The following is a 23,536-nucleotide window of genomic DNA, read 5'->3' as shown; positions in this document are numbered from 1 at the left end:
TGGTGACAGTTACCGGTCAAACCGTTGCCCTGTTGACTGACAAACTTTATGGAACAGTTCAAGAGACCCTTTTCTATTTTAATGTTCATTTTCTCTCCTGTACGGTGTGAGAAATAAGGTAATATTTTCGGTTCAAATAAAAATGTTAGGACGATTGCGCCTAAAATTATCGTTTTTTTAACTTTAAACTAGATTGTAGTCTCTTATACTTTCCTTTTTTAGGGATTCTATCACTTGCTTAACCGGGTATCATGTCTCCTTTTGGCTAAGCAAGTTCGGTGAGGAACATTTGAGGTCGGGGAAATCCACATAAATAGATTTAACTCAATGTTACTAAAACAATTTATGTTAGTTATGTTGATAATAAATTATATAATTCTATATGTTAAAAAATTAAGTATTTGTACTTACTTTTAAAACGTTATTTCACAAGATATCAGTTAAAGAAACAACCTTAATGTATATATGAATTATACATCAAATACAATTCATTGAGACAATTGAAGGAAAGATTGCGAGACGTGGAAAGGAGTGGTTGGTCATCGATGGTTATGTGCATCAAAGGTTCTCTTTGTGGGACTAAACACACGTCTTTGTATTCTTCATTAGGACCAAACCCTTTGTATCCAATAATTTCAATAGCTAGGCCCATCTCTGTTTTCGATTAAATGACATTGATTTCTCAAAATCAATCAATTATCTTTGGAGCTAGGCCTATGGTGTGTTATTGCTGAAGACGATAATAAATTTGTATTTTCGAAGCTTAATTCTTCAAATGAAGACCTCCCAGACATCGGACCCATCATTAGAGATACAAAATTGCTCTGTTTGAAATTCATCTCATGCCAATTCAGTTTCACAGGCCGAAATGGCAACAATCCGGCCCATGCACGACACTCTCTTGATCACTCCTGGGTAGACGATGCCCCTGATTTTGTTCGAAATCTTGCTGCTGAAGATCTTCGATTTCTTGAACCACCATAAACCATCTTTTGAGGATTCTGGTTTCTTTGGAGAAGTACTTGCTCTTAGTCTTTGGAGACTCCCCATCTGGTATTCTTCTACTTTGTTCCTTCACTGCTCTTTTCTCCATGTAGAAGATTTGTTCAATTGCTACACTCTGGCATCCGTTGTCCATAGTTTTTATTTTTTTCCTGCTTTAGTTTATGTTGTTTTCGTTGTCCATAGATTTTCGAATTGCTAACAAGCTTTTCGAGTTGAGTTCTAAGTAGTTCGTTTTAGCTCGTTAAGAGCTCGAATCTCGAGTTCGATTTGAGTCCATTCGAGTCGAATATTTATCAAGTTTCAATCGAGTTGATCTCATTTACAGTCTTGATATACTAAATACTGTTGGGACTAAATTGATACAGTCTGTATAATAGATGGATCTCACAAACACTTCCACCAAAAAGGGAGAGAGAGAGAGAGGTGAAGCTAAAAGTACTATATGCACATTGCGCATCTTCCATTCCTTTCCATCCAAACAAAAGATCGGATCAGATCTCTTTCTCTTTCTCTCTTAATCAGCTGTTTGAGCTCACCTCTTCATTACTTTCACTCCCTTTCCCCTTTGTCAACTCGTTAAATAGTTCCCGCCATCCAATAAAGCTTAAACCCTTTTACTCCAACTCTTCCATTCCCCCAAAACCCAAACTTTAACCTGTAAACCCCCCCAACTCCCCAATCTTCGAAAGAGCTCATTTTCGGGTCCAATATCCAAATCCAAACCCATTCCATTTTTTTTTCATGAAAAGGGATCCTTCATTATGGATCCTCCGTTGATCAACGAGTCGTCTTTTTCAGCAGTAAATCCTTCAGCTTACAGCCTTGCTGAGATTTGGCCTTTCCCGATCAACCCAGGCTCCAACCCGACTGTTACATCTGGACGTGGCTTGGGGGCCCGAATGGGTAATTTGGGCGGGCTGGGGGAGACTTCGGGTCTTAGAGATGGGTCCATGGAGGAATCTACCGTGACTGAGCAGAGTGTTGGATGTGGATGTGGAAGTGGAAGAAAAAGGAAGGGATTGAGCTCTGAAGATGAGTCTTCCAAGATAGTTTTTACTACTACTAGTGCGAATGAATTGGTGGGATTTTTTTTATCTTCCTCCTGGTTTCAAAATATTTTTTTAATGTTTGGGTATTTTTAGTTCTTTTTAGTTTTTAGATTTTCAGTTGATTGTTAGCTAAGAAAATGGTAGGAAAAATTTGGAAATTTAGGTCGACTAGTTACGGCATTTTGTTCTTTTTCTCCCTCTTTAATTTAAGGTTTTTGGATTCAATTCTGTGTGGGTTTTGTTTCATTATCAGCTTGTTTTACTCAAATTCAGTTCTTCCTTTGATTTCCCAATCGTAGCTTATGCCAAGTTTTATGCTTTGTTTGGCTTCAAATCAGTGAGGACGTAAAGTACATGGAAGTTCAAAATTTGCCTCTATTATTGGTTTAATTTTTAGTTGCAGTTAATTTTTGTTTATGTTTGGACTTCATGATGCCTTATGGTTTAGTATTTTTAACAGAATGATTCGAATGGAAAATGGATGAAGACACTGGGTGCAAAGAATGAAACTGCTGGTCCTAAAGCTGAGGTGGAGGCGAGTTCTGATGAGGGTGGCAAGCTCGAACAGAATAATAAACCTGCCGAACCACCTAAGCAAGACTATTCATGTCAGAGCCAGAAGGGGTCAAGCAACTGATAGCCATAGTTTGGCTGAGAGAGTAATTCACCTTTAATCCCATTGAAATTGCAAATTTTGATATCAAAACTTAGAAATTAATTTTCACGCACTGGTAAACGAATTTCGGATCTGGAATCATGGGTCTTGCTGGTTCATGTGTTAGTGTGAAAGGCAAAGCAGGGAGGTTTGGACATTTTGAAACATATTCTTTGAATAAGTGTTTACTCTACAGGCCAGGAGAGAGCGGTTAAGCGAGAGGATGAAGATTCTTCAGGATCTGGTCCCTGGATGCAACAAGGTTTTTACTATTGCATAGTTGTGTTCTGTTGGTCCTTAATTCTATGTTTCGGTCAGTTTTGTTTTGTGCCTCAAAAATTTCATGACGGTAAACTTAATGCAAACTTTTGAATCAGGTCATTGGGAAGGCACTTGTCCTTGATGAGATTATTAATTACATCCAGTCACTTCAGCAACAAGTTGAGGTATGAATCCTATACATCTTACTGTAGTAGTGTCACGGTTTCCGCTATCCTTTCAAACTTTTAACCTGTTATATGAATGTAATTTTGCAGTTCTTGTCATTGAAACTCGAAGCAGTTAATTCAAGGATAAACATGAATCCTAGCTTGGAAAGCTTTCATTCAAAGAATGTAAGTATGCTTATGTTGATTGATCGCATAGTATTTGTGTCGTCTTATTAGCTATAGCGCTTATAGCATTGGGTTGAAGTCCTATGCTAGCCGGAAACTTATATTCATTGATTTCTCCATTGATCTCTTCTTGCTTCTAAAGGGAAGTTGTAAGCACTTACTTTATGGGGGAAGACTAAGGGTTATGTTTCCTCTAACATAGGGACTAGGCTAGAAGATTCTAAAATACTTGCTTCCTTTAATCTGACCGTCTCTTTTGAATGATCCTAGGATTTCAACGAACTAAGCAAGTTGTGATTCTCTAAAATTCAGTGTTGTAAAGGGGACAAAGCCACACTTTAGCCGCTAGAACCCTTGTATTTCCCTTGAGGCATTAAAGGAGTGTTTGCCTGTGTGCGTCCGCGCATGCATTTAAAGCTTTAAGATATATAATAAACTTCAGAGAGGTGGGCCTTTTCTTTTACGTCCATCACCTTACAAAAAATTGCACCTAGGTGCACTAGGCATGCACTTGATCGAATGCACCTTGCCGGAAAGGACCGTCTCTTTGAATGATCCTAGGATTTCAACGAACTAAGCAAGTTGTGATTCTCTAAAATTCAGTGTTGTAAAGGGGACAAAGCCACACTTTAGCCGCTAGAACCCTTGTATTTCCCTTGAGGCATTAAAGGAGTGTTTGCCTGTGTGCGTCCGCGCATGCATTTAAAGCTTTAAGATATATAATAAACTTCAGAGAGGTGGGCCTTTTCTTTTACGTCCATCACCTTACAAAAAATTGCACCTAGGTGCACTAGGCATGCACTTGATCGAATGCACCTTGCCGGAAAGGGATCGAGGTGCTTTTGTTGCCTAAACGTGCAAGGTACACGCACAACCTGCTTCGATGCATGCCTTATCTATTGGCTTTTCTGCATCTTTTGTTTCGTATTTGCATGCGGTTTTACTGTGTTACTCGTCTATTGGCTTTATCCATTGATGCCATCACTGAGACTTAAATCCGCACTATTCACCATGCTGACTATTGCCTTTAAAATAAATTAAATAATACATTTGGCACTGCAGAACTTTTTCTAGGGATACATGTAGAAGCTAAATTGAGCAAATATACAATCTTTTGCATATTAAATCGTAGAATAATCGGAGCTACGGTCTAATATGTTTAACGCGAGAATCTGGTGCTTTATCTTCGTTTGCAGCCAATTGATGGTGCTGGAATGATATTTGGCTCACAAGCAGCAAGGGAATATGCTCAGGGATCGCAATCGGAGTGGTTGCAGATGCACGTTAGCAGGAATTTCGAAAGAGCGACGTAACTCGGAGAACCCTTGCTTGCTTACACAGCAACAAGAACAATCTGTTTGTTGTCTTTGAGATTAAAGGAGGGAAAATTGTGATTGGTTTACATGTGTTGCAGAAAATATGTTTCTAATCTGCTATATGTTTTCCATCTGACTAGATTCAGACAACATAAATCTACTGAATTTTAGCCATGTTCTTGTGGTTTATCCGCTTTATATATGTGGAGCTGTGGAGGTTCTACTCTGTTCTGAAAAACAGATTTTGAAAATCATTTTTAGACATTTGGATGAGTGTGTAATTTTTTTTAATCCGTTTTAATATCTAAACTTTTAATTTTTCAAAATCATATCTAACGTTTAATTTTCGCTTCTTTTTAGTATTCGTCGTTGAAAACTTAATCCGTTTTAGTACTTAAACTTTTATTTTTTTTAAATTTAACGTTAAATTTTGATTGGGTACTAAAATGAATTACAAATTAAATTTTAGGTGTGGTTTTGAAAAAATTGAAAGTTTAGATATTAAAATGGATTTAAATTGATAGTTTAGGCATTAAATATGTAATTTTACCAAATATTTATTTACACTATACAATAGTGTAAAAAGATTTTTTAAAAATCAAAGATTCTTGATGTTATCTCGTCGAGGGAGAAGATATCAATGTCTACGAGGGGACAAGAGTGTTTTATAATTGTTGCTATATAGAGGAGACAATTCATAAATGGAGGAAGCTTCAGGGGCTCGTAAAGGCAAACTCCAATAATTATCTGGTAAACAATAATAGTGTTGGCTTCACAGCAATAGAGAAAAAGAGAGCTTTGAGGTCCAAATTTAATATACCCCAAACCCTAACCATGACCTGATCCAGAATCCCCAAAATCTCCATATTCATCCTCCGCCGTCCGATCAAAGCTCCGTCATAGAATAAAAAGTAAAAGAAAATCAGCATCAAATCTCTCAACTGCCAGACGATGCCGTCCCACGGGGATCTGGATCGTCAGATCGAGCACTTAATGCAGTGCAAGCCGCTGTCAGAGGCGGAGGTGAAGACTCTGTGCGAGCAGGCGCGTGCGATCCTCGTGGAGGAGTGGAATGTTCAGCCGGTGAAGTGTCCCGTCACCGTTTGCGGCGATATCCATGGCCAATTCCACGATCTCATTGAACTGTTCCGTATCGGCGGCGAGGCTCCCGATACTAATTATCTTTTTATGGGCGATTACGTTGGTAGGTCCGGTTTTCCTTGCATTTAATTACCATTTCATGATTTTCATTTAAGTTTTTTATTGTTTAAGTTCCAAGTTCTAATCTTATATTTTTTAATAAGATTTATTGCTTTGGATTCTTTTTTTACATTTCCAGATTTGTGCTTTAGACTATAAATATCGTTGATTGAAAACATAAGGGTTAAAAGGAAGATTTAGGGAAGGAAATGATACCCCTTTCATTATTTGGTTTTACATGGAGAAGTTCTAATTTTTAATATGAGATTTTTGGGAGAGTGAACTGTATTTATCATCTAACGAGCTGGAATAGAATTGTTTCTCTAGGATAAGGTGGAGCTGTTGAAATAGAAATATGTACAACTTTTGAGGTTTATTTCCTTATTTAGCCTGAACATTATGGTTTAATTTCAAACTATTTGAATCCATTTTTGAGAGTTCAGTGAGGAGTTGTTTCTAATTTTATTTGGTTTCATATGTGATCTTCTCAAGTTAGTATATTACTTTAAATTTGAGCCACAAATTCAACAAATTTACCCATCAGCTAAAACTATCCAGATTTTCCGAAATCTAGGTTTGAAACACTAGGCAGTAATTACACGAAGATGGTAATGTTATCTGTAGAACAGGAGTTTTTAGAAAGATAATGTAGTGTCATTAGATTGAGTTTTATCAGCAATCTAGTAACTATGGTTTATTGTTTGTTTCTCTCTGATGTGGTCTATGCTGGCCTTTTTCTTGCTTAGCATTGAAACAGATCATACATAGTGATACATCTTTAGTAGTTGATTTGCCTTACAGTGCTGATTTATGTTTTTTTCTTGTTATATGCAGATCGAGGATATTACTCTGTGGAGACTGTCACTCTTCTAGTTGCACTGAAAGTTCGTTATAGAGATAGAATAACTATTTTAAGGGGCAATCATGAGAGCCGCCAGATAACTCAAGTGTGCGATATAATATCTAGTGTTTTTCTCCTTTTCATTCTGTAACTGCACCAATAGTTTTTTTTTTTGCGAACTAAATGAATTCCTGCTCATTGGAGTCAAAAAGTAGCCATACATTTTTTTTGGAGTACTTTATTTTTGTTAGATATCATATGTTAATGTCATTAAAATGAAAATTGAAAAATGTATCATGAGGTTTTTCTACAAGAAGTTGATTATTTCACTAACTTCTGTTTCTGTTAATGCAAACTAATTACTAATGTGTCTTAGACGTAAGAGATTTGGAGTATGGATACCAGTTAAACCTGCAGAAGATACTAGTTAAGCTAATTTGACATAATTCATGCGCTAGTATTTTAGGTGTGACGTTATTTAGTGATTTTGCTAAATCATTCCATGTTCATATCAATAATCAAGTACTGGTCTTTTCAGTTATGGCTTTTATGATGAATGCTTGAGAAAATATGGAAATGCTAATGTCTGGAAGCATTTCACCGACCTCTTCGATTATTTACCTCTGACTGCCCTGATTGAAAGTCAGGTTTGATTTCTTTGACACTGTCATATTGATTATTTCCATCCAAGTCTCCTCTGTGAGCTGACAGCTCTTCATATTCCTTGCAGATTTTCTGCTTGCATGGTGGACTCTCACCATCTTTGGACACATTAGATAACATTCGTGCTCTGGACCGTATACAGGAGGTAAACTTATTTTTATTATACTTTGCACTTAAATGTTTATAGTTCCAGAGTACATTGATAAACAATAGTCTGTGCCATTGTAACTTTCGGAAACCTTGTAATGTATACATTAAGTACCACAGGATTGAGTTCATAGTGGATATTATCTTTTGAAAATAGGTGGGTTAATCTGTTAGTAAAGCTGTTATGGCTCATGTGATTTGTGCGTGACTCGCAAGCCAAAGATATTACCACTCATACAACATGAATTAACCCTTGGATTGCTGTGTGTCTTTGTTATTGTCGATCCTAAAGAGACTAATAATGGTGTTGATTCTCATATGGTGAAATCACAACGGCAACATCTATTAAACGTGTAGGTACTCTTGTTCATTGGTTTCTTAATTGTACTATGTTCACTTTTATCTGCTGTGTAGGTTCCTCATGAGGGTCCAATGTGTGATCTCTTATGGTCTGATCCTGATGACCGATGTGGATGGGGAATATCTCCTCGGGGAGCAGGGTATACCTTCGGACAGGATATTTCTGGGCAGTTCAACCACACAAATGGGCTCACTCTGATTTCTAGAGCTCACCAGCTTGTAATGGAAGGCTATAATTGGTCCCAGGTTTGCTGATCCCTCGTAAAAATAGAAACGTATTTTGAACAATTTATTCTCACAGATCGTGTATAATTGATCTCTGTATTATTATTATTGCAGGATAAGAATGTCGTAACGGTGTTTAGTGCACCAAATTACTGCTACCGTTGTGGAAATATGGCTGCAATTCTTGAGATAGGGGAGAATATGGAGCAAAGTTTTCTTCAGTTTGACCCGGCTCCTCGTCAGATTGAACCGGATTCCACGCGTAGAACCCCCGATTATTATTTTTTATAATTCCTGTAGTTTACGTCTTGCCTGCTAAAATCCTGTATCTCCTGTTGTGTTTTTGTAGATGTGTCTTACAAAAATCAGAGAATTATGCCCCATCTAGTTGAGGTAAGGACAAAAGAAACCATTGCTTTTTTTTAATCATTCTTTTGGGTGTTTTGCTGCTACATTCATACGAGTCTATAGGCTTCATTTGTAGAATAACAGGCTCTTTTTCCTGTTTTCCTTTAATTTTTCTTTTTGCTGTGTTTCGAGTTCAAGTCATTTTGGGGTGCATGCTTCGTTCTTTTTTCTTGTAAAACGTGTATTATATGTAAATTATGTTTCTCGTGGTAGGTTTCCCATACTTGGTTTATTTTTGGCTTGAAGCTGAGTCATTGCTCAAATTTGGGTAAATTGCGTATTTAGTACTTAAACTATCAATTTTGATCAGTTTTAGTACCTAAATTTTCAATTTTTAGAAATCATATTGAATGTTCAATTTTTATTTTATTTTAGTACCCCTTTGTTAAGAACTTAATATATTTAGTACCTAAACTATCCAGTTTTTGTCTGTTATAGTATTTCAACTTTCATTATTTTTCAAAACATAACTTTAAGTTTTCAATGAGATACTAAAATGAAATGAAAATTAAAAATTAAGTATGATTTTGGGGGAAAATGAAAGTTTAAATATTAAAATAAATCAAAATTGATAATTTAATTCATACGTAATTTACCCAAAAAAACTAATACATCACCCATGGTTGTGATGATTGATATGTGGCACTTGACTTAAAAAAATCAATTAAATTTTAAATTTTTTTATATTTAATTAAATTTTCATACATTAACATTTTATCAATTCACTTTTTTTATCAACATTAAATTTAATAATTTTTTAAATCAATTAGTGTCTTATTTGACATTATAAAATTAAATTTAATTATTTATCAACTTCTTTATAAAACTTTGGAAATTTCAAAAATTATTTTAGAATTTCAGTATTCTTTTTAAAAATTTACAGTATGTTATATGAAAGAAAAAAAAATTAATAATTAAAAGTTGTCAAAAATTTACTGGTTTAATTTCTTATTTTTTTTAATTTAAAAGTTGAACATAGTAAAAGAAAAAAATGTAAGGAATGCAATAGGAAGATAAAAGTGTGTTGTGAATGTGAAGATGGGGTAGTTTAAAGAGCGTGATGAGAATAGAGCCAGGAAATTGGCAAACTATTCTAGCTAATCCGCTACTGATCTTCAAACTCACAACTTGGCCTTTCATGCCTTCCCATTGTTGATATATGCATCTTTTTCTCTAGAATTTTCAACCGATTCATTTGACGCATCGCTTTCTTTGATTTCGCAGTGGCAGTGACTTCCGCCGGATTCGATTCCGATCCATATATCTTGTCGGCTTCCGCCGCTACGACCTGCTCCTGGTTACCGCAATTTGACTCGGTCTGACCTTGCTGAGTCTCCGAGTTCACGGCAGTAGTAGTAGCGAAGGCAGTTTCGGGTTTGCCGTTGAGGTTGTTGTTGTTGTTCCGTTCATCGTTCTCGTCTCTCGGTGCATGCTTTTCGAAATCACTTTCCTGTAAACCTCCATATTTGGCCCTGTAAACCTCGAGTTCGGCCTCTAACTCACTGAGTTCCTCCTCTCTTTTGGCCACCAGATTGATCATCTCCTCCAGTGCCTCTTGATCGTACTCGGCTTGTTCTTCCATCATCCTCTGGTACTGCAACGCCTCCATATGGACCGCCGCTTTCTCCGCCTGTAACCTCGTGATCATCGCCATCGCGTTGTAGGCCGCCACGGCGGAGGCGCTGCGTTCTTCGTCGAGTTCCATGTACAATGCCATGAGTGACTTTCGGTCCATGCGAGGACTGTTCAGTATTTGGCCTTCGCCGCCGCAATCCGAGGCGAACTCCGATCTCTGAAGCGGTAACTTCCTCGGAGTTCGGTTCCACCTAGGGCTATCGTTGGCGGAATCCGATAAGGAGATGCCGAAGAACTCGTTGCTCGTCACAACGTTGGGGGTCTTATCGTCTTCGTCACCCTCCGGCACCATCGGCATTGGACCACCCTTCCCATCTTCCTTCACTGTTAAAACACATAAATCCAATATTCTCAAAATCGGTATAATTAAGAAACAAGACAAGTATATATATGAATATATGAGTTAATCGTATCACATGTTCTTAAAGTATAATCTTTATTTTAAATTAGTCTTTAAATTTTTAAATATTTTAATTTTATCCCTAAACTATGATTATCATTTTAAATTAGTCCCAAACCTTTGAACATTCCAATTTTATCCCAAACTATATGTGTACACTAATCACATCCATTGTTAATAAAATTTTTAGGCTAGGTTATATTATTATATGTTTGAAAATAAACAAAATTTAGGTTAAATTATGGTTGAAATTAATTCCATATTTGGATAAATTTGAGGATAAAATTGGAATATTCAAAATTTTGAGGACCAATTTAGAAATAGTTCATAGTTTAGAGATGAAATTAGGATGTTCAAAAGTTTAAGGACTAATTTAGAATGAGAGTCGGTTTAGGGATGAAATTATAATATTCAAAAGTTTAGGAACTAAATTAAAATGAGGGTTATATTTTAAGGATATATGATGTAATTAACTCTCATTATATATATGCTTGGAATTTGAAATTCGCATGGCTTTTCACCTTTTGAGCGATCATTATCCTCAAGAGCCTCTGGTTCATCAAGTTTAAGCTTTAGCTCCGAGTATTTAATCTGCAGCATATTATCAGGAAGAGTCCTGGGAGAAGGAGAAGGAGCCATGGAAGATAAGGAATAAATTTTGTCCTTTGAACCGGTAAACTTCACCTTCAATGGCTGCCCACAGCATGTACAACGATGCTCATTGCTCTCTCAAAAACCGCCGGTTCTTCATCCCTTTTAGCTCCGAAAGGCATCGAGAACTGAACCTCACCGTCTTCGTCCACCAACAACTGATCGACGTCCTTGTGTAGGATCCCGAGAAGCGACTTGTACCGATCGCAATCGGTGTCTTTCTCGGTGGCGAACGACAGGAGGCAGCTCTCGCACAAGTTCCGGATGTCTGAAAGCTTCTGTGGGCGTGACAGAAGGCAAGACACGACACACTCTTCTTGTGTTCGTCACATATGGACTCATTGTAATGGACATGGCTGGTTTTTCCGAGGAGGAGGTGATGGAGCCTGGCGCAAAACAAGCAAGGGATCGGCAACTCGACGAACTTGGCGAATTCGTTCGATACGAACGCCACGAACCCGCCCACGAACAACATGAAGATCATCGCCCATTCCAGCAGCGCGTAGATGAAGAACTTCGGGATGGATCCGAGTTCTTCTTCTACGAACTGCTTAAACGATCGTCTCCCCATTTCTCTCCACAAAATTTTTACCGATATCAACGTAAACACACGTCGATGTACAGGATTATTTTGTGGTTTTAGGTTGGACGGGAGAGATCATGACAGGGTTAGGGTATAGCCTACCGATATCATGACCTCTCTCTCTTTGTTTTTCCGGCACAAGAGAGGAAGGCGATGAATGTTAGTGCTTGATCGCAAGGGAAATCAAGGATTAGGGTTGTGTGATTTCTTCCACTACAAATAGGGTTTCTTGGGACAAGTTTGGAGTTTTTCGCTCACCTTCCAACCAAGTGTACCCATGTTTTCCACTTAGATTAATTTTAGGGTTTTCTTCATGGGAAGTTTACCCATTTGGCAAAGGGATGGAATTAATCAATTAGTGCTAAAAACGGCAAGATATTTATGGGATATTTATTATTCCATCGATTATATGATATTATTTTATTAAGTTCCCTAACTATTAAAAGTTACAAAATGGTCCTTCGACTATAGAGAGTTGCCTTATTGAGTCCCTTAACTATTAAAAGTTACCAAATGGTCACTCGACCATTCATTATGTTTTAAATTTGTCAATTACTGTTAAAAGATGAACAACCATATGAGTTGGACATTAACATGTTAACTAAGATATGATAGTCGTTTGAGATTATGAGGTCGTATTTTATCATGTCTGAGTAAGTTAACATACAATTCATACTTTCGCCATTTTTTTAACGGAAAAGAACGAGTTTAGAACATAATTAATAGTCAAGTTACCATTTCGTAATTTTAAATAGTCGAAGGACTTAATAAAGTAATGTCCTATAGTCAAGGGATCATTTATGTACTTTACCCATAAATTTCATTCTAATATTTTAAAGTATTTTAGAGGTCATACGTAGATAATCTTCTTTATCATTAAACTCTTAAAAATCATTAAATTTATCTAATTGTTATAAAATAATAATAATAATAATAATTAATGATTGTTTTATGACTTTTTAAAAATTCAATAATCATATACTTCATTTTTTTTATTACGTTCAAGTTCATGATATGAATTTTGTTTGATTTGATTCAAATAGTTTATAGTACGACTGGTTTAGTAAAAACATAAAGTAAAAGAAAATGCGAATAATTAGTGGATGTGGGTACAAGTACAACTTCATTTAGCTAAGGTTATTGTGGTCATTAGGGGTGTGAAAAAAAAACCGATCTGATTTTTAATTTTTGGATAGTTCGGATCGGGTATCCGAATTTTTTTTCGAATTTTCGGATCGGATACGGATCAATCAAAATCCAATTTCGGATTATCCGAAAACCGAAAAAATTTAGGCTATTATCTTGTTCTGTCATTTCATTTTTTTGCTTCTAGAGATGATAAGGCCCGATGTTTGGAAGAAACCCAGAAATCATTCAAGTTTTACAGGACATCCTTCGACTCATTTTGTCCTAATTCCTACCTGCTTCGTTTGCCGCGGTCTTCAAGGATCAAATACTAACGCTACCCAAAAATGACATGTTAATCCCAATTAGACTATGTCCTTGAAAAACTCAAATAAATTTATGATACGTAATATCAATAAAATTATCTGCCGGAAATGCTTTCGTATTCTCTGCCTGAATGGTCCTGTTTCGTTGTAAGTCCCGATAATTTTGACTCGTAATTATATTATACAACCTATGTTATATGGACTTTCCACAAACATAAAGCATTGTTGATATGTTCACAGAAGAAGCAAAAAGAGTTACAAAAGAAGATCCTTAAACTTTCAGCTTACTTTTTTTATCTCACCAGTCATCAAATGTTCTCATAAATCCCACGAATAAAGCCAGGTATTCCATAACAATTGCCACGTAAAATCTCCATTCTACCATGCAACAAAGAATGCTCCAACTGTATCAAGCTGGAATTGCTAATGATGCCACAGTATTCGTCAACGGAACAGTGGAATACTATGCGATTAATTCACTGAAATATAACTCTACCAAAATTTATGATGGTGCCATCGTATTTAGGGATGGCAATGGGTCGGGTCAGGTCGGGTCGGGTTTTTGGGCCACCCGACCCGAGAGGAAAGGGTTCTCCACTCGTGACCCGACCCGACCCGACAAAATTAATGTTTCACCCGACCCGACCCGAATATATGACTTAGAAACCCGACCCGACCCGAAATAATAATAAAAAATTTAATTCAATGAAAACTGACTTAATTGAAAAAAAATTATATATGGAGGGATATTATTGTAATTATCCCTAAATATATAAGATAAAATTATATATATTTTTCGGGTCGGGTCGGATTTTTTTTACCCTAAACCCGACCCGACCCGAACAGTGCATTTAAAAAAGCCCGACCCGAACCCGAATTTTTTTTTAAAAAATCCGACCTGATCGGGTCGGGTCGGGTCGGAACCCGTCGGATTCGGGTTAAGTTACCATCCCTAATCGTATTTCGTAGGATACATAATGATTGATGCATTAAGGCCTGAGAAGTGCGTATATCTTGGAATATATATAGTGTTCTTTACATTCATCAATCTTAGAATTAGTATTTAATTTATGTTAATTTTTTATGAACAACTAAAAAAAGACGAGGACATTAACATTGGTAGAAATAAAAATATTAATTTTAAAAATTATAATATTACATATTTAATAAAATATATTTCGTTTGGGAATAAGATGATGATCCCGTAACAAGTAATAGTAAAGTATCTTGTTAACTATCAGATTTAATTTCAAGTGTTTGGATGGATAAGATTAATAAAAAAAATAAAAAAAAAGGAGAATTTTTTTTCTAACAAAAATCGGATTCAGATCCGGATCCGGATATTTGGATATCCGATCCGAAATTTCGGATATCTGATTTTTTCAGATCAGATACGGATCATTACTTTAAGTATTCGAAATTTTCAAATATACGAAAATTCGAATCGGATAATAACCAATAATGCACACCCCTATTGGTCATACAATTAAATATGTATATAGGTTTTAGGTCGTGATGTATTTTTGTATAAAATTTTTCTTCTTTATCCGTGTTTTTTTCTTCTAATTTTTTTATAAATTATATTTCTTTTTTATTATTTTACAACCATTTACTCATCTTTATCTATAACAGATTAATTGATTGGTAACAATCATTGATCATAGTCAACTAATATTGTTTTGACCAAATATCGATTATTGTCGTGCGTCTAAAAATGCCACATCATCGATGACGTGGATAAAGAAGTATCACCTTCTTTTAAAAATATAAATCCAAAACATAAACATGTCATCTTCTCATATCAAGACAATAAAAACAACACACAATGTTCACATAAAATTGTCTGATCTACCAAAAATATTGAATCTTTACCACAACACCTTGATATTTTCTTGTAAAAAACACAAGAAAAATCCCATCAAGATTTGCAAGATGGGTAATCGAAAACAAAAACAAAGGGATTCGAAAAACCACTTACATAATTTTTACCTTATGTTCTTTATTTTTTTCCCCAAGCTTATTATAATTCAATGTCATTCTTAAGCAACACTGATGATGTTATTGCTATCTCCATTGCTAAAGTTCGGCATCACCTGAAACGGAGAATGCCTCAAGGCTGAAGACGATGAATCCGTTTGATCAGATTGCAAAGAGAGCTTGAGTGACAACGATAACGGCTGGGAAGCCGGATTGAGGTTAGCTGTTGCAGCATTGTTATTTGATTGATTCCCCCGTGCTATGGTGAGATTTTCGACAGGATTCTCGGCCGGAACCGGAGGAACTAAAGGATTAAAAGCTATCGGAAAAGCAGCCGGCATCATGGGGAATACATTGGTCTCAGGTGGTTGATTTGTGTTGTCTTGCCGATCAACTCGCTCTTCTTCCATTGGAATTGCTTGTACCTAACCAAATAGTATCAAAATAGAAAGGTCGACACATAGGCCTGTGAATTATGAGAGTATTTACACATTAAATGCAACTGTTATAAGATGTACTTAAATTTATCGAAATGTGTAGCTATTTTAACATTACAGGGGATTATTTTGTGATTGTTTAAGAAGTTTAATGACCATTTTATAATATTTGAAAGGTCACTGAACAATGAATCATTTTTACATATTTCACCTCTGAACCCTTAAATTTCTAGATTCGTCAGTTTTCCAAGCAAAACAAAGAGAAAAAATGTTGAAAAAGGAATAGTAATGAGCAATACCGTATCGGTGGTAATATCGAAGAGGCTAGATCTACGGCGGCGACGGTTGAGATTGCTTCGCCGGAGAAAATATTTCTGAGCATGGCTCGCCACTTGTGTCGGCGTACGAGTCTTCACGAAGTTTCTAGAAATCCCTCTCCAATCCCCTTTGCCTACTTTTTGCAGTCCTACCAGAAACAGCTTGTGCTCTTCCTCCGTCCACGGAACTCCTAAATTCCATTTCCATAAATTCCAAAACAATAAAAAACTTAGAAATCCCTCGTTTGCGCTCGCGATTCCAGGTGGTGTGAGGAACGGCGTCATCGGCGGAGGCGTAACCGGCGTTGAGGTTATCATCGCCGTGATCTTTGTTGTTCTTGTTGTTGCCGTCCTTGTTCAATTCATGAGGCTGTTCGTACTGAGAGAGATTGTTCATACTAACACTCTTCCTCATGGAATCAACCACCACTCTGACTCCGAAAAGCATGATCTCTCCACCTCCACCGCCGTTCGCGGTGCACGAAGAGGCTGAGGGGCAGGTGGTAGGTTGAATCCCCATGTTTTTCCCCCTTCTTTCGATCTTTCGCGGCGAAGGAATCTTTAGGCCGTACAAATTGAGAAGGGAAAAATGCTAAATAACCGATCTGCGATGATATATATATGAGGGACAACGGTGAGGTGGCACCACGCTGTGGTGACTGTTTTCAATCTGCGATAGAACACGTGTCGCATAATGTTTGGTTACTGTGTCTTGTCTGCTTGTAATTCTCCAAAAAGATATCGGAGTGGGCTTTCTTTTTATCGACAAAATAGCGCCGCATTGTTATTATTAAAAATTATCCCTACCCTTTATTTTTTATCTTTAATTTATTTAATAAATATGATATTTTTATTTATTAGGCTTAATCAATAGAATATAATACACTCGAAATAACTCAAATAGGTTGTCATAAATTAATTTTTTAAATAAAATCAATTTATTTAAAGTTAAAACACTCAATTTTAAATTTATCGGTCTCATTAATTTAAACATCTTATTATATCAGATATTATATTTCACTTCTTTTAAGACATAATAATATAATAGTATGCACCAACAACCTTTTTAATCGTTGCAACTATACGAGGACAATTGCACATGGAAGTGGAGGGAGCATTTCGTGAGAAAATAATATTTTACTCAATCCTTCTTCTTTTTATTTAATTCACATGAATCCAGTCAACATATTTTTTTTACTTTAAAAACTTGTCAACATGTAATTAATAATATCTTTTGTGTCATAATAATTTGGATTAATACACTTTTAGAGGTCTAAATTATACTTTAAATTGACTTTTAGTCTCTAAAAAAATTATGCTGAAAATAAGTATTAATATTTTCAACTTTACATTTTTAGTTGTCAGGACTGTAACGGTCGTTAAATTTCGTTGTTATTTAACACGTGTCACACATATATTTTTTTTTAAAAAGATTAATATTATATTTTTAAAAAAAATAAGAACTTCAAAATTCCACCGTCAATCGGCCATCGTCAGTCCGTGATATCACCTTTGGCTCCATCAAAACCGTCTCGCCTCCACGACCAAATCCAGTCCTCCCCCACTATGAAACTGCGTTGGTTGTCGTGAAAAGCATCGTGTAGGGTCGTCAACTTTCTAAGTTTTTCTTCATTGTTTTTCGACGATTCCGACAGCTACAGTTGATCATACATTACACAACCGCACCATTCATTCTGCTCCGAACAAAACCCAGCCACTAGTGACCCTCCGTCGTAGTCAGAGGTGGGAGGGAAAAGGGCGACACATGATTGATTTTTTTGAATTTTTTTTAAAGAAATGTTTTTATTATTAAAAAATAAAAAATATAACGGTAGACATCTAAAAAATTAACGGAAAAAACGTTAAACATATATTTTAACGAAAAATTCTTTAACCACAAAAAAAATCAATTTGATGTATAATTTCGACATTTTAAAATGTACTAAACCTAATAATTTTAGCATACTATCATATATTTTACTAGTACTTTTACAAACTTTATATATATATATATATATATATTACATTTTAATTATTTGATCAAATTGAGTAAAATATAAAGTTAATGAACTATATTGCAAAAAGAAAAAGTTTGTTATTAAGAATATAAATTGGAGTTTATTAGGTATTATATAGTGGTCAAAGAACATGTGGTTTAATTTTGGTTAAAATGGACCTAAAATGAATAATAAATTAAATAAATAGAGAAAAAAAACATAATGATATAACTACCCCTAACGTTTGTAAAAATGGTCACTTTGCATCCTATTATTTTTTTGAATCATTTCATCCTAACGTTTCAATTTTAGTCAAAATATACTCTATTAAATGAAAATCATTAGTTGACTAACGATCAACATATATTGCTGACATGACATTATCATATATGATAAATTGATGATATGACATGTTCCATGTCACCTAAAATAATGACGTGACATGTGTTATCTCATCTAAAATGATGACGTGACATGTGCTAAAACACCTAGAATGATGACATGACACATGCCACGTCAAGAATTGAACGCATGTGTGAATGCCACGGTAGAAGCATATGTTAAAAGTTAGTCAATTAACGGTTTCCATACAACAAAAGTTATTTTGTTAGAAAATGAAATGTTGGAGGATAAAATGATCTAAAAAATAATAATATGGGATAAAATGATCATTTGTGCAAACATTGAATAATTGTGTCATTATGCCACTAAAAAATAGGAAATTTGTTGTCAAGAGAGGAGTTGAATCTACTTATATATTCTAAAATAGTTTATGAACATGTAGTTCGATTTGATCAAAAATTAACTAAAAACAAAAGATGAATTGAACAAATTAGGAAATTAGGACCAAATTACAAAATAGTCAAATTATTTAATTAAAGACCATATGATGTTGTTTTAGTTTTCATTTTTCCGATCTTCTAATTTCGTAAATTCAAATTTGAATCGAACTTAAAATTTGAGTTGACTCAATTAAATTAAATATCTCGATTATCTGAACTTAATTAACTCGAAATTTAAGAAAAATCTTCAAATCAAATCAAGTCGGATTTTATTATTCTTTATTCTATATAATAATTTTTCACTTGAAGAATCACATTACTACACGTTTCCCTAGCTTTGATATTGAACTAATATATAAGTAGATAAATAATTTGGATTGGTAATATGTATTTATGTCGAGATACTAGTAGGTTTCGTTAGAAAAAAGTGTATAAAATTATGAAATATGAAATCATAATGACTATTGTTATCTATAAAACGCATCGCTTGAATCTCTCGCACTTTCTAAAGCGGAAACCCATTGCATGCAATTTCGACACGTGTCAATATTTGATTCTCCCACGTCATATAAATTCCCCCAATGTGGGCTCCTCTCATTGGCGCGCGCCAATTGTCGATTCCTCATAGTGAAGAAAAGAAAACAAAAACGAAAAACAATTGGTCTATAAGCCGCACCGGTTCAACCGTTGTGTCAGATGAAGTGGCGTGTTGGTAAATAAAATGAACAAAATAGGGTATTTAGGTAATAACTGGAAGGACTTTCAGTTCCCAACTGACAGCTGCTATAAGGGAAAGGGGTAAAAAACTAAAACCAAACAACCTCTTTGTTCTCTCATTTGCTATTCTGCTTCACAATTTGGTCTGAAAAGACACAGTATCAGTTCGATGCAGCAGTAGTTACAATGGCCGATTCAGAGGTAAAGTAACTCCACCACCTCTCTGCATAACATAGTTATTGTTCCTTTTTCCAGTGGATTTCAGTATTTCTTTGTTTTATTTTATCTGTTTTAATTTTTGGGTTTTTTCTTTAAGAGTTGATTTTGATCCTTCTATTGGTTCGAAACGACGGTTTTTTGATGTGGGGTTTCTTTGGTGATTTATGGGTATCCTGTGTTTTGAACAGAAATTGACGGCTTTGAAAAAGGCTTATGCCGAGATAATTTTGAACACGGCTAAAGAAGCGGCGGCGAGGATAATGGTGTCGGAGAGGAAGGCTCAACGGTACCAGAAGGAGCTGTTCGCGGACAAAGATGAGGCATTGCGTATGTTGGTTAGGTTGAAACAGATGTTGGATGCTAAGGTAACTGTTTGGTCTTTGTTTCTGTTAATTTTCTGTTCATGTCCGATTATGATGTTTCAGCATGTTTTCATAATGTCGGTTTCATCTGGATAATTGCTTGTTTGGAGGTTTATGTTTTTTTATGTTTGGTTGCCTTTTGTTTCAAATTGCTTAGTTGATTGTATTTGCATTATATGTGTTTTGCTAAATAGATACTTCATCAATTTAGACTTGATTGCTCATTTTAATAAGCATTATGAATAGGGATGGACGCAGGATTTTATGTTGGGGGACTTAAACTTAAGGGATGAACTAAAATTCCAGGGGGCCGAAAAAGATTTTCAATAAAAAATACATAGAAAAAATTTAAAATATATGGTAATTTTAAATTTTTAGGGGGCGACTGCCCCCCGGTCTATCCCTGATTATGAACACTATACAAGCGTGGTGAGCTTGACAGAATGCAATTCATGAATTGGAATTGCCTTTTCGTTATTAGATTGTTATCTGTTGACATTTCTGTTTGCTATGCGTTGCTTTGATGAGAGGTTATGCGCTATTTAGTTTTATCTTAAACCCCCGAGCTTTATATGGTGAGAAAGACGTATTTGTTCGTGTAGGACATGTTTGACATAGATAAGCTCTAACCTTTATAGATGAGTAGTTGGTCCATCAAGCCAATTCTTATAGTATTTCCTGTCCTTGCCATGATTTTAGGTTAATGAAGCAGAGACGACGTCCTTGAATCAACAGAAAAGAATCGAAGAGCTGGAAGCACAACTGGGGGAAGCAGAGGATATAGTTAAAGATCTTAGAGCTGAGTTGAGAGAAGCTCAAGATGAGTTGGAGAAGCTGACCAAAAATGCGGTCCAGTGTTCAGGCGAACAAAAATCAGAACATGATGTTGCTGCTTGTGAAAAACTGACAAATGGAAATGCAATCAGCAGTTTCGGGCCTGTCATATCTTCTCAACTCGATACACAAACTGACATTGTGACGGTTTCTGACATCAAGAGTTCAAAAAATGTGGGTATTAACTGTTCTTGTAAAGATAATTGCTATGTTTGTAACCCCGATTTTGCCTCCATAGTGATGAGACGAAAAGAGCCTGATCTGTATAGAAATGGGTGCACTCAGAGGATTCGTGCACTTGAAAGGTGTCTGTTGAATGAAAATTTATCTCCTTCGGGGCAAGTAGATGATGCTAAGAATGAATCCGCTAGAGAAGATGAAAAAGGGAGGGATATGCACACAAAAGTTCATCGACCTGAGGAGAAAATAGACGAGTTCAAAGTAATGCAAACTGATGTTCATGACAACATTCAAGCACTTCCTGTTAGTCATTTTCGCAGGAAAAGGAAAAGAGTGTTAGGTACAAGAAAAATATAGTTTCCTCATCTATGGATATGCGTGATCAGGTCATAGCAAAATGCCAAAAATCTGATCTACTGTGCCCTGAAAATTTTTCACATGCTGTTGATGAGAACCCTCGATTTGGGGGAAATTGTAGGATCATCAACCATGATGCTCCAAAGGGTTCTCGCACTCTTTCCATCCCCGGTTCACCTTCAAGTGCAGTGGAAGTTGTTACTGAATTGAGATATGAAAAAGTTGACAAGGATGATTTCAAGTTTGTGAAAGCTTGTGATCTCCATAATGACAAAGACAATGATAAATTGCTGACAGAGGAAAAAGAGTTGTCAAGCCCGGAGAGTGGATCTGCTGAGAATTTAGGGGTTGCATCTTGCAAACTGGATGTCGAGATGGTTGATGTGTCTGCTGTAAACTTGGATGTTAAAGTGCCTGAAGTTACTGAAGGGTCTTCTCCTCAACCGGTAAATAATAAGTTTCTCATGTACACTTTCAAAAGAAGGCGGAAGAAGGATTCTTTGCGCAGCCCTGATGGAGATTGCTCACTTGACAGGGACACTTCTAAAAGGAAGGTGGAGGATAAACAAAATGATTCTCTAGACTCCACATTGACAGCTGAATCATCTCGAGACAGTCGGCGATAGCACAGGTGGCTCGCCAGGTTGGTTATCAATTGCCATTAGTGCTTCATTGCAAATTATATTTGGGTACGGTTTGGTGCAGGCATCAAGTAGGCATTTATCTGTGTGCCACATCTTTAAATTAAGATGTCATATTTGACTGATCAAGGTATGAGGAATTTAGATTCTAGGGTGTTATCAAAACTTTTGATTCTTACCACATTCAACTTCACATAAGGAACATATTTTTTGTTTGCGGGTGTTTGGTTGTTTAGAGGCTTTTGGAACAGGTAGGTCTATTCGGGGTCTTTGGATATTTGTCTCTGCCGAGTGCAACGGTTCCGATCTTACCACATCTTCCTTTACAACAACTACCTGTTTGCAGTTAGACAATATCGTCTTCAGTAAACTTGCCCTTGTGGTAGACTGTGATCTGTTATTGTCAGAAAGTTTACTAGTGCGAAAAACATGAGATTATATGTTATTCGTTCTTACTTCTCCGAGGCAATATCCGTAGTTTCTTGCAAAATCCAATTCTTTGTCTTCTCATATCTCTGTGGCTTCCCTAACCTTGTCTGAAGACCTTTATCTCCGCTGTTCACGTGCACGCATGTTGCATGCACAATTCTTACAAGCTGCATTCTTCCGATGTTTGAAATTTTGATTTCTGTTCAGAAATGCTACATTCGATTGCTTTTATCGTAATACCCAATATTTGATTGTCATTTTCTCTGTTGCAGCTCATATCATTATCGGAAAAGAAGTGGAGGTAGCGGTATATGGATGCTGAACAGAAGCAGTCTCTCTGTATCCTGTGGCATATATGTTGTTGAGCTGGTGTTTTATTACAAGATAGGTGGATGAAGATGGAAGGGTCACTATGTTCATTACAAGTCAATAACGTTGTTGTATGTTTTCGTGCTGTTTTAGTCTCGCTGTTATGGAATATATATCAACATCCAACTCTCTTGAATTAAATTTGCTTAGCTGCTATATATATTTGATCACTGTTTTCATATCACCTTATGAATTTTGCACAAATTTGCTCCCAGTATTTGTGATCTTTAATGTTTCGGATTTAAATTCCGTCATGTGTATATATTATGGGTGAATTTTCAGTCCAAATGTTATTTTAACCGTTAAAAACTGAACATGTTTAGTTTTGGTCCGCTTAACGTTAAATTTTGAATAAAGTCACTTAAAATTAAAAAAAATTAAATGTTAGATGTGATTTAAAAAGTATTGAAAGTTTAGATATTAAAACGGATTAAAAATGATAGTTTAAGTATAAAAATGAAATTTATCCAATAAAAAATCTAAGCATCTAACGAGCTTCGTGTGAAGCAAATAACTTTCCCGCCCTCTGTACAACGGCCCAAAAGTTAGGGTATCCAAACGGTAAAATCCCCTTAAACTCCCTCCTAAACAATAGTACTCAAATATCAACATACAGAATTACAGACCATGAATTTGCTCTATTTAAGATTATATATATATATATATATATTTGATTACTATAAATTAGAAATTATTTGTAGAATGAAAGTATATT

General features: G+C 35.8%; 2 protein-coding genes and 3 pseudogenes across 3 annotated transcripts; 3 read left to right on the top strand and 2 right to left on the bottom strand.

Annotated features, from left to right (window-relative positions):
* Positions 1-1,469: 1,469 nt before the first annotated feature.
* LOC120186028 lies at positions 1,470-4,711 on the top strand (annotated as a pseudogene).
* A 665-nt stretch (positions 4,712-5,376) lies between these two features.
* On the top strand, positions 5,377-8,624 carry LOC120185919 (serine/threonine-protein phosphatase PP2A catalytic subunit-like). Its single transcript, XM_039189995.1, has 6 exons — positions 5,377-5,843; positions 6,674-6,788; positions 7,219-7,327; positions 7,411-7,488; positions 7,905-8,096; positions 8,190-8,624. The coding sequence occupies exons 1-6, from the start codon at positions 5,591-5,593 to the stop codon at positions 8,364-8,366; spliced, it is 924 nt and encodes a 307-aa protein (XP_039045926.1). The 5' UTR covers positions 5,377-5,590; the 3' UTR covers positions 8,367-8,624.
* An 874-nt stretch (positions 8,625-9,498) lies between these two features.
* Positions 9,499-11,894, bottom strand: LOC120185984 (annotated as a pseudogene).
* A 3,311-nt stretch (positions 11,895-15,205) lies between these two features.
* LOC120185983 (transcription factor MYB1R1-like) lies at positions 15,206-16,538 on the bottom strand. Of its 2 annotated transcripts, none has more exons than XM_039190045.1 (3): positions 16,173-16,538; positions 15,917-16,123; positions 15,206-15,599 (listed from the first exon to the last, which is right to left on the bottom strand). In XM_039190045.1, the coding sequence occupies exons 1-3, from the start codon at positions 16,452-16,454 to the stop codon at positions 15,243-15,245; spliced, it is 846 nt and encodes a 281-aa protein (XP_039045976.1). In that variant the 5' UTR covers positions 16,455-16,538; the 3' UTR covers positions 15,206-15,242. The 2 variants fall into 2 exon arrangements, with proteins under 2 accessions (XP_039045976.1, XP_039045975.1); XM_039190044.1 differs by having other exon boundaries at positions 15,206-15,605; positions 15,917-16,125; positions 16,175-16,538.
* Positions 16,539-19,510: 2,972 nt separating this feature from the next.
* Positions 19,511-22,130, top strand: LOC120185928 (annotated as a pseudogene).
* Positions 22,131-23,536: the final 1,406 nt, after the last annotated feature.

The sequence above is a fragment of the Hibiscus syriacus genome, unplaced genomic scaffold (genome assembly GCF_006381635.1).
Source record: "Hibiscus syriacus cultivar Baekdansim isolate YM2019G1 unplaced genomic scaffold, ASM638163v2 tig00113156_pilon, whole genome shotgun sequence".
Lineage (NCBI taxonomy): Eukaryota > Viridiplantae > Streptophyta > Magnoliopsida > Malvales > Malvaceae > Hibiscus > Hibiscus syriacus.
This window is presented reverse-complemented; position numbering and strand designations above follow the sequence as displayed.

Excerpts from the sequence above, each read along its gene's own strand:
- LOC120185919 (XM_039189995.1), top strand. The coding sequence starts at position 5,591 with ATGCCGTCCCACGGGGATCTGGATCGTCAGATCGAGCACTTAATGCAG. Across the intron at positions 5,844-6,673 it reads TTTTATGGGCGATTACGTTG|ATCGAGGATATTACTCTGTG; the intron begins GTAGGTCCGGTT and ends TGTTATATGCAG. Across the intron at positions 7,328-7,410 it reads CTGCCCTGATTGAAAGTCAG|ATTTTCTGCTTGCATGGTGG; the intron begins GTTTGATTTCTT and ends TATTCCTTGCAG.
- LOC120185983 (XM_039190044.1), bottom strand. The coding sequence starts at position 16,454 with ATGGGGATTCAACCTACCACCTGCCCCTCAGCCTCTTCGTGCACCGCG. Across the intron at positions 16,126-16,174 it reads GAATCGCGAGCGCAAACGAG|GAGTTCCGTGGACGGAGGAA; the intron begins GGATTTCTAAGT and ends AATGGAATTTAG. Across the intron at positions 15,606-15,916 it reads TCGATATTACCACCGATACG|GTACAAGCAATTCCAATGGA; the intron begins GTATTGCTCATT and ends CTATTTGGTTAG.